This window comes from Sinocyclocheilus anshuiensis, unplaced genomic scaffold (assembly GCF_001515605.1).
Source record: "Sinocyclocheilus anshuiensis isolate Anshui unplaced genomic scaffold, SAMN03320099.WGS_v1.1 scaffold676, whole genome shotgun sequence".
Lineage (NCBI taxonomy): Eukaryota > Metazoa > Chordata > Actinopteri > Cypriniformes > Cyprinidae > Sinocyclocheilus > Sinocyclocheilus anshuiensis.
This window is the reverse complement of record NW_015558579.1, coordinates 2,092,503-2,103,622: the sequence shown is the minus strand read 5'-3', so window position 1 is coordinate 2,103,622 and position 11,120 is coordinate 2,092,503. Positions and strand designations below refer to the sequence as shown.

At 38.0% G+C, this 11,120-nt stretch overlaps 1 protein-coding gene across 2 annotated transcripts in view; it reads left to right on the top strand.

Moving 5' to 3' along the window:
• The window catches only part of LOC107679795 (ribosomal protein S6 kinase alpha-5-like), a 38,189-nt gene extending 30,271 nt beyond the window's left edge, over nucleotides 1-7,918 (top strand). Inside the window, exons 13-17 of one of the 2 annotated variants that reach the window (XM_016475458.1) lie at nucleotides 2,803-2,973; nucleotides 3,293-3,484; nucleotides 6,700-6,859; nucleotides 6,959-7,122; nucleotides 7,202-7,918. In XM_016475458.1, the coding sequence (XP_016330944.1) occupies nucleotides 2,803-2,973; nucleotides 3,293-3,484; nucleotides 6,700-6,859; nucleotides 6,959-7,122; nucleotides 7,202-7,489 (975 nt within the window). In that variant the 3' untranslated portion in view covers nucleotides 7,490-7,918. The remainder of the gene's footprint in view (nucleotides 1-2,802; nucleotides 2,974-3,292; nucleotides 3,485-6,699; nucleotides 6,860-6,958; nucleotides 7,123-7,201) is intronic. The other variant, XM_016475459.1, reaches the window with a different exon arrangement.
• The last annotated feature ends 3,202 nt before the right edge of the window (nucleotides 7,919-11,120 follow it).

The following is an 11,120-nucleotide window of genomic DNA, read 5'->3' as shown; positions in this document are numbered from 1 at the left end:
TTCTATTGTCCTCATTTGTAAGTCGCTTTGGATAAAAGCGTCTGCTAAATGACTAAATGTAAATGTTATATGTATTATTTTTATTTTGTGTGTGTGCCAGACATCCTGATTCATCGTCCTATTATTCATTAGTATGATAAGCTTGAGTCAGTTGGGCACCTCTTCAGATCTGTAAAATGTGTATGTGTGTGTGCATGCCCACTTGCCAAATGGAGGTTATCAACACCCACCCTCTGTACCCAGTGCCGTGCCCTAGATGAAAAGCAAAGCCGCCCTGCCCGGTCACGGTCTTTGTTCCTCTATACCAGAGATAATGAGAGATATTAGCTTGCTCTTTTTCATTTGCCTCTCTTTCCTCTTTCGTGCACACACACTTGCACACTCATACACTCTTTTCTCATCCCACCCACGTATGGCACGCAAACACTTGTTCTGCTGTTCACTTATTAACACTCATTCAGCATATAATGAGACTGAAGCCCATTTATTAAATCATTTTGAATGTGAACCTTTGCCAAGTGATTTTTCCTGCTCCTTCTGAGTTCAAAGGCAGCATTCCCTCTGACTTTCTTTCTGTCATTAAACGTACATCTCCACCAGGATAGAAGGCTTTGCACTTCATAATAGATTATCTATCTGTGTAATTGCGATCATATACTGTTCCATGTGGTTATTCTTGCAAATAATGTATTTCTTTGTGGTCCCTAATTTTATATTTAATGTTATGTTATGCCCAGTGCTGGTCCTAGAGTTCTGGGGCCCAAAGCAAAGCTTTGTCACATGTTTTGAACCTCATGTCGTTCAAAACCCGCAAGACCTTCGTTCATCTTCGGAATACAAATTAAGATATTTTTGATGGAATCTGAGAGCTCTCTGAACCTCCATAGACAGCAACGCAACTGAAATGTTCCCAGACAGAAAAGTAGCAAGGAGATCGGTAAAACAGTCCATGTGACATCAGTGGTTCAACTTCAATTTTGCGAAGCTACGAGAATACTTTTTGTGCGCAAAGAAAACAAAAATAACATAATTTATTTAACAATTCTTCTCCCCCGAGTTACGTCTTCTGCCATTTTGGAGAGTACCCAAGGACGTAATCGGCGTTGTTTACGTTAAGTGGGGGGAGCGCAAGATGAACGGAGGTCTTACGGGTTTGGAACGACATGAGGGTGAGTAATTAATGACAGAATTTTCATTCGATTTGAGAAAACGACCTACAACACACTTATTATACAGTCGAATTAATATTAAAATATGAGCAGAAGAAAGAAAGAAAAAACCGTCAACAACGGAGATAGAGGGGCCACCTTGATATATTTTAAAAATATAATAATAATGATAATGAACTCTCAAGAAATCTTATCATTAGAGACTAACGACTATCATGAACAAATCCAATATGTTTAAAAAAATTATTATTTGAAATGGAATATATGAAAAATTAAGAAGAACATTTAAAAGTTCAAATAATATTTTCATGTTTACCAGCACTACAGTCTCAGAACAAATGACACACATCAGTTTAAAACAGAAATAATAAAGGCATAGTTACTTTTTGTTTACTCTTCTTTTAATTTTCAGTCTGTATCTTTGTTTACTGTGTATAACAATAATCCGTCATGTCATCGGGTTCATGATCAACGTACCGCTCTATCAGTGCCATTATTTGTGCATCTTTTGTTTGAAGAATACACGGTGCTGGTTAAAGTTTGGAGCACAAGAGAATATGAAATATGTTCACATAAACTCTGGTCTGGATATGAACTATGATCGTTGCAGAGAGTGTTGTTAAACTCATCACGGCGTTCGCGCAGAAACTGCTCTCTCATGCGCACTCCATGTGTTGTTAAATATTAAATATTGTTACGGTCATGTTTACAGAGGTGAACTGACAGCACGGAAGCTCGTTCATGAGATTTGAATTCTCTGCTGTAAGACGACATAATGCGTAATACAGCGCAGTGATTGGATCATAAGACTTCATTCTCATGAATAGTACTCAGAAGAAGAGCTCAGAAAACTAATGACGTAGACACGTACTCTCCAGCCACGACAGCCAATCACCACTGCAAATTAACGCATATACGTCACTTTTGATGTCGGTTCAACTTTGCTTTTTGAATCGGAAGAACGAAATTGCTCCAAAAATGAAAAAATATCCACTTTTTGCTTAATAATAGACATAATGAGTGCTATTTTTGTTTTCACTGATGTGCAACCTAACCTGTTCATATATTTTAACATCTCAAAAAATGTGTTTTAATGTTTCATGACCCTTTAAATCATCCTTGAGAGCAAGAGTGTGTACTTTGTGCGTAGGGAAGATCGGCACTGCCTATGCTTCTGTTATTATGTGGATTGATAAGAAAGTGTCAGGAAATTATTGGAAAGAGAGGAGAAATTTGTTCTGGATGTGTTTGAGGCCAGACTTAAACCCTATTGCTCACATGAGCACCAAGGCTCAAAATTTCTGGAGCACATGTGATAACCACTGCATCATTACACTGAATGACTTGAGTTCTCTAACACTGTTATTATAGTTAACTTAAACAAAAAATATAACCATAAAAAGACATTTGAATAAATAAAATAAACATTTACTGAAATAAGTTTTAAAAAGCTTTAGAAAGCATTAAAAAAACAAAAACTAAAATGAATAAATAAAATTAATACAAACTATATAGAGTAGCTAAAACTAAAAAGTGAAATGAGAAAATGTAAAAGTAAAATCTAGTTCAAAATATTAACAAACGTATATTAGTATATCAGTGATATTAAAATAACACTACTTTGTTTGTGTAGCTACACACATATCTTGTTCTGGAGCTCCTGCAAGGTGGAGAACTGCTGGAGAGGATCAGAAGGAAGCAGCACTTCAGCGAGACGGAGGCTAGTCGCATCATGCGCAGACTGGTGTCTGCCGTCAGCCACATGCATGATGTTGGTGTAGTGCACAGGGACCTCAAACCTGAGGTACAGCACGCCACAACACATCCATTGTCATTATCTCAAATGTACAACCCACATGTCCCAGCACTCCAGGCCGATGGGCCCCAAAGTACAGGTTGGGCAGAACTTTACATAGTAGTTAGGCCTCAGGGTTGACAAGTCTCACTTAATTAAAAGGAAACTTATTCAAGAAACATCTGCCTTGTTAAGTTTATGCTCCTCAATTTTGCTTGTATTTCAGTTTGGTGAACAGTGAATTAATAAACATTTGTGTTGGTAAACTAATAAGTTTTTTTGTTTTGCTTTATTTTTCTGACTGTGTAATGGAGTTTTCTCTTTGTAGAATTTGCTCTTCACTGATGACACTGAGAATTCAGAGATAAAAGTTATTGACTTTGGCTTTGCACGGCTCAAACCACCCGACAATCAGCTCCTGAAGACCCCCTGCTTCACTCTTCAGTACGCTGCACCGGAAATCCTCAAATACGACGGTTACGATGAGTCCTGTGACCTCTGGAGTTTAGGAGTTATTTTGGTAAGGCCAATATTCATACTGCACGTAATGCCTACAGTATGTAAGTTATGGGTACTAGGAAGGGTAATTTTTTTTTCTTTTCTTTTTTTTTCAAGATTGCTCATTTATACATTACCAAGATGGCTGACGAGTGCTAAATGAGTGAGAGTGACTTAAAGTTGCTCCCTTTACAAATTATTGTTTTTGAGGTCCTATTTCAGTTAGTTCTCAGCAATAGTGGTGACTGATATATGTTTGCCGTTTTTAATTATCAGCATTGGATGATACGTTTTTGAAAATTGCTATCTAAAATATAAATCTATTTTTAAAAATGTGTTTTTATCAAATTATTTCTATTTTAGTAAATATTATGTCAATTAGGAGGGGGCGCTAGTGAGCAGGCATGGAGTAGGTTGTGCTTTGGGCGAGCTCCGCTAAATTTTATTAAGTTAATTATAATTTTGGGCGTTTTACAAAATGGCACTAAAACGTTCTGTTTTGGAATCTCAACTTTTTTTTCTTTACTGCGGTACGTAAATATTATGTCAATTAAAGTCATTATCTCTAAATTAAATAGTGATATCTAGGGCTGTCAGCTTAACGCGTTAAATTAGTTATGAAAAAATAACCCGATTAAAATATTTTAACGCAGTTAATGCACTAATAAACTGAGCCGTTTACTTAATTCCGAAATGAATCAGCCATTTGAACGAATCGAATGAATGACTAACTCATAAAGACATTTACCGCCACCTGCTGGCAGTTTTATTTTCTCATTTAGAGTATTATTGAATCTTTTTTTAAAAAAGGGAAAAAAAAAACTTTAAAGGGATAATTCACCCAAAAAAAAAAAAAAAAGTCATCATTTACTCAAACCTGAATGACTTACTTTCTTTTGTGGAACGTAAAAGAAGGTATTTTGAAGACTGTTGCTAACAAAGCTGTTTTAGTTACCAATGATTTCCATTGCATGAACAAAAAAAATCTGAGATGTTTCTCAAATGATCTCTTTTATGTTCCATAGTTAATATTAGGCCGTTGTGGCATAAACGTTTATGTCTAATACATTTTATGTTGAATCAAATAAAATATGTCTTTCTAAAGCTACTATTTGTAATGTCTATTTAATACTTTCTCATTTAACAAAAAATAGCTTTAAATAATCTTTTGGGGTATTTTCACAGCCAAATGTAATTTGCGATTTATTAGATTAATTAAACGATACATCATGTAATTAATTAGATTAAAAATTTTTATCAACTGAGAGCCCCTAGTGATAATCATTTAATGTATATTGGTTTTATATCGGCCATTGGCCACCCATCCAGATAACAGCATCGGCCATCAAAAAAATCCATATCGGTCGACCACTAATCTTCAGGGAAGCTCACTAGGGTTAGAAACTAATTTTATGGAGAAGAGAAAGTGGCAAGTGCTAAATGAACCTTTGTCACACGGAAGTATCTCATTTTTCAGCCTTTTTTTAAGGAAATAAAACACTGAATGGTGCATTTTGTATGAATATATGAGTGCTTTCTCCTATTTCTGCAAATATGAGATTCTGTATCCACACAAGCTTTTATCCTCCTTCATGTAGATTATTTACTCCTTTTGGATATGAATCCATGTCTTGCTGTTTCTGACACTTATTCATTTGAACACCAACCAAAATAAACAAACTATCAAGCCTTTCCAAAACATCTTAGCATTGCTGATCGGAGTCCTCGTGACTACCCTTAAGCAGAAATTTTTCAAGCCAGGACTTCATTGAGAGAAAGATGAGTGGAGATAGCGAGAAGGAGCCTGGGGGAGATGTCCATAGCTGAGTTATTTTTGTGGCCCTCTGTACTGGGGAGCAGGACCTGGCTGGGGGGAGAACAGAGTAGTGCAGCAGAGTTTGACTTGATAATCTCTGACAGGCTGTGAGCTGAGAGACCCTGGAGCTCTGCACAGCGTGGAGAGAGACCACAGTGCAGAGAAAGACAAGAGCTTTGTAGCTTATTTAGCTGTGCACTTTTTTCCATTTACTTTTCATAACAGTTATGTGTTCTTATCTCTAATTTATTGATATAGCACATTTAAAAACAACAAAGGTTTATCAGTGTGTGTTGTGCTCAAACACAGACAAATGGAAAATACACATTACATCTGTCCAGCACACAATGACTGTTACATGTGACAATGTCCAGCTAGAACAAATAAGTCTTAAGGCACAATTTGAGTGTATTGATGAGGACACAATGGAGTGTGGCTATTTTCTGACCTCGGCACCAACAGAGAAGGCACAATTATCTTTAAACATCAAGCACCAAGAGTGAGTAAGGAGCAGCTGGTTGGCACATTTAAGAGATCTGTAGGTGTGATGGAAACTGCAGAGATCAGTGTAACAAGGTTCCATTTCACTTACAGCTTTAAAAGCAAAAAACAAAACTGTGTACTGTGTCCTTAGAAGAAATATGGTCACTCTTGATGGTAACAGTCAGAAGCTCACTGATTGTCCTGTTCAAGACAAGAAATATTTTAGTTTGGTAATAGCTCTAAGCAAGAAGATTGAACTTTTCAGAACAGCTTTAATATGTTGATAGATGATGATGATGCATAATTTTGATTTTATATTTTGTTTCTAGGGTGATACTGTAACATTCTTTCCAGGGACTACAGATGAAAAATGTTATTTGGCTAATTTTTGCATATTTACAGTAATGTTTATTAATGTGCACTGTCCCAACATTTAAACATCATCTTGGCAATAAAAAAGGATTTAAAACAGACATTGACAGGTATAAAATCAATATGTGGAAACATTCCCAATCCATTATACATCCATAATGTGACATTTCTTGTCACATTAAATGTAAGGCAGGGCTTGATTTTATTCATTGGGAATTGATTGTATCAAAAAGTGTGTTTACTGTCTTGGTAACATCTTCAAAACAGGAAGTTGACTCAGAGGTGGATCAAATGATAACGTTTTCATGAAAGATTACTAAAATAAACTTTATAAAATGTGTGCAAACTTATGGTTTGTGCACAATAAAACCAAGAACATGTATTTGGAAAATAAATTAGACTTTAAAAGGAAGGTACAGCTCCGTATAATTTGCATAACAGTGAAGGTAAATTTCATGTCTTTTTTTCTTAATGAATCGCATGTGAAGATGCGGTTGGTTGTTAGATAGAACCTTTAGGTACCCCGCATTAAGGTGCACTTGTGTTTTTTATTTTTTTATTTGCAGTACACCATGCTATCTGGCCAGGTCCCATTTCAGTGCCATGGGAAGAGTCTAATGCACACCAGTGCAGAAGAGATTATGAGGAAGATCAAACAAGGAGACTTCTCTTTCGAAGGTGAAGCCTGGAGGAATGTATCTAATCAGGCCAAAGATCTGATACAAGGTAAGACACAGCTGAAGATGTTTAGAGACCATTTTGCAGTGATTTAAATTGGAATGCATTTGTTAAAACTAAAATGTGCCTGACCTACTCATGGTTCAGAGCTGCTGACGGTGGACCCTGACAAGCGGATAAAAATGTGTGGCCTACGCTATAATGCCTGGCTGCAGGATGACAGTCAGCTCTCTTCCAACCCTCTTATGACCCCTGACATCCTGGGATCTTCTACCATATCAGTGCACACCTGTGTCAAAGCCACCTTCAATGTAAGAAAGAGAAAAAAACAGAAGGATGCTAGAAAATAAAGATTACAACATAAAATAATACTGTTATTGTCTTCCCCAGGCCTTTAATAAGTGTAAGCGGGAGGGCTTCCGACTCCAGACAGTTGACAAGGCTCCTTTGGCCAAACGCAGAAAGATGAAGAAGACCAGCACCAGCACAGAGACCCGCAGCAGCTCCAGCGAGAGCACACACTCATCATCCTCTTCCTCCCAGTCTCAGGATAAGACACCACCAGGTGGAGCGACAGCTATTATTCCCCAGGCCTCCGTGAGCACACCTCTCACTCTTGGCCCTGACGATGAGCCCTCTCAGGGCGAGCCCCAGCCTGCCTTCACATTTTCAGAGTGAACCTGTCTGAGAGTTGGACAACAGGATAGGTTACGTAATTAGGATACATAATTATCCCACCGTTCTTTCTCCTCACGCTCTGGCAAGGCTGTACAACTCCAGAATTTGCATGCGGGGACCAACTCAAGTCCATCACTAGCAATAGATGCATACCATGAGTGCTGAAGACTGAGCTTGAGTGAACTTCTGGCTCAAGTCCTGCATGGCGAAACCTCACTGCATCCAGTCCAGTGTCTCAAACAGGAGGGAGAACTTCACTTTTAGGTGCATCAAACCTTCCACTGATGGTGAAAAAAGGAAAGTCTGCTTCTGCAGTGTCCTGAAAGACCAGGCACTTTGCTTTGGGCAAAAAAAGGAAAGGGATATGTATTTTAAAAGAATATAAATAGAATTTATAAAAGAGGAGATTTATTGTTTATTCAGACTTCTCTCAGATTTGGTATATGATACATATTTGGTATATATCAATGTGTCAAATATGACAGCTCCATTTGTGCTGGGAGCTTCGTGGTATTGATTCACATATCTAACTTTACTTTTACAATTTTACTGAAGTAGCAACAATTAGGTGTTAATAGTTTCCTTGGAAGCATTTCATTGTAAAACTCTTGTTAGTTACCCATGGCAAGGTAAAAAAGACAGTTTGTTTCTTATTTACATGTTATTTGAAATTTCTGTTGAGATCCTTTCCTCAGGTTATTTATTTGTTCTTTTAAACTTGAATTCATTTTTTAAGAGACTTGAAGGTGAAGTCACATTTACTCTTGCTCTAAGAAATTTTCTGGACGAAATCCAGTTATATCGATAGGAATCTGTGCATTTAGAAATTTTGCAAAGGTGCGAAAAATTTCTCCACGCATATTTTGCATCAGGTTCAGTTATTTTCACACAAATTTGATGTGTTGACCAGAAGAAGAAGCTGTTTGGTTTGAAAGTGACTTCTGTGTGAGCGTTGCTTCGTGCATTGCTAATATCGACAGTAGACCGTGGACGTTTTTTGGTTTATCACTGAAATTTCGCATATGTGACCGCGTCTTAAATGAGAGAACTCTAGAGGTGTTGCTTTGGGTGTTGTTTCACTCAAGGTTTTATGCCTGAGTTTAAGTTCAAGCTGAGAATGAATCTGCTTAAAGTCAACGTGAAATCAAAATAGACTAATTTTAAATTTTTAATGCACCAGATTCTATTGTAAACAGTGACAAACCAAGATGTAACTCTTTCTTCCCCTGCAACGATCACTTAGGCCTCTCAGGCTATTGGATAATGCTAACCAGTAGCTAAATGGCTCTTTTGCCACAGTTTTAGCAAACTTGCATTCAATCTGGCTGCATTCTGCTCTGTAATGCTGCCACTTTTCTGGATCCAATCAGTTTCTGATGGATAGACTCATGTCCCTCCCTACATTTTTGTCTTGTTATACTGTTTCACTAGAGAATGCACCACATGAGAGAAAGAAAATGGGTTTTGATTCATGCTGACTTTAAGCGTCTGCAAAGCCTAATGACACGCTTATCTTACAGAAGATAACCATGACTGCAGGGCCACATTTTAGCCCGAAATGAAGTTATATGCCAGCTAAAAGACATCTGTGGTTTCCTGTTTGATGGTGGCAGGTTGTGTTTTTGGCCCTGTGTTAGATGAATGATGCTTTAAGACATGCTGCGGCAGAGTCTGTGGTGTTTAAAACGATGCGCTTGCATTTTTTCTTCTTAGCATCATCTGTTTCACAAGCCTTGGAGGTTTTGTGACAATGAGGTGCAATGTTGCAGGACTCCAGTTCATATTTTCAGGAGCGTTTGGACTCAGCACTGGTCTCTTGAGTCCAAATCCAGTCTTGTCTGGACTTGAGTACTACACTCGTAAAAATAAAAAGTTTTTTTCCTATGTTCTATGGTAACAATGCCATAGAGGAACCATTTTGGATTCTTTCAGTGAAGAGTTCCTAATATAACATGTTAACAAGTGTGAAGAACATTTAATAATCTGAAAAACCTTTTTCCACTTGGTTCCATAGTTGTTAAAGGTTCCTGGATGAACCATTGATGCCAATACAGAACCTTTCATTTTAAGAGTGTACAACACTGCTGAGCTGATTATGTGGTTCTCTGTGTTTTTGTATTCTAGCTGGTGGTGGCATTTTTACAGTTGAAAGGAATGGTTTTATCTTTAGTCTGAACGACCATCTGTATTGTTCAGAGCATTATGCTGTGATGACTGACATGGTGGTATTCATATCTTTCAAGCACTACAAAACTATTTGAAAGGCACTTGAACTCTACATTGCTATGCAAAAGTTATTTTCTTCCTTTCCTCTTATGTTTCTGTTCATATCCTGAATGACCTTTATGCATTTGAAAATACTGAATCTAAACAGTGCCTCATCAGTGCAAACGTAACTGCCATTTTTAGGGACAGACGCAAGGCTTTGGTCTCTAAGAAAATCATGCATTCCACTTCCTGTGCACTAACCGAGATGAGACATCCTATCATTGAGCTTTTAAATAGTGAGGGCTGGATTGAGACCCAGGGGTGGGTACGCATGCACGAACGCACACACACACATCAAACACACATAAACTGGTGCTCCTGCCCACTCGAACCCGGGCAAAGGACAAGAGCAATAAGAACAGCAGGAGCTCAGCTCACTTTCATGTGGCTGAAAGCCGCTGCGTTCGGCCTCTTCCCCATCACTGTTTTCCCTGAAGCTCCCTCGTTACTGCCTCCTCCTTTTGTTTGGGTGTATTAATAGAACGGGAATGAGGGGAGGCAGAGAGAGTCCTACATTGAACTCTCCTTGGGGACCGAAGCTTTATTGGATGGTTTGCCGTGCTGCTCTTTGTCCCACTGGCTCCCTGCATCCAATCGCACAAACATGGAGCTTGTTTTAAGGTTTGATACGTTTTTAGGGGGTTTTCCTCTTGTTTTAGCTGTTATGAGATTAAAGGCCAGACGTGGGTTTTCGTTTATAGAAGCGTAGTGAGCATCGGCCCTTAAACTGAGCGTACTCTTTTGATCTGTGCACTCCATTTTTGTTGCCCTATTTTAGTGCTCTTGGGTGCTTGTAAATTGTGTTGTCTGCTTGTGAAATGTAACTTAGGGGCCCTGTGCGCTTGTATCTGTGATAGCGCCGGGTGTGGGCGGCTCATCTGCTCATGGAGATGGGCTGATTAGACTTTTTAAGATCCACCTTGTTTTTAAAGGGGCTGTGGATTTGAAGTTGGAGAGTTGAGTTCACCCAAAATGAAAATTCTGTCATTTACTCACTCTCCAAAGTTGTTCCAAACCTGTTTAAGTGTCTTTATTCTGTTTAGCATAAAATAAGGTATTTTGAAGAATGCTCTTTACCAAACATTTGATGGTAGCCATTGACTTATATAGTATGGGGAAAAATGCTATAATAGCTACCGTCAACTGTTTGGTTACCAATATTCTTCAAAATATCTTCTTTTGTGTTCAACAGATGAAAGAAATTCATACAGGTTTGGAACAAGTGGAGGGGTGAGTACATGATGACAAATTTTTCACTTTAATGAACTTTCACATTAATGTTGGAATATACTATTTGTTTAATTGCATGGAAACTTGCTCCCATTCGGTTTCATGATATCTTTAGTAGAATTGCCTTGTTCTA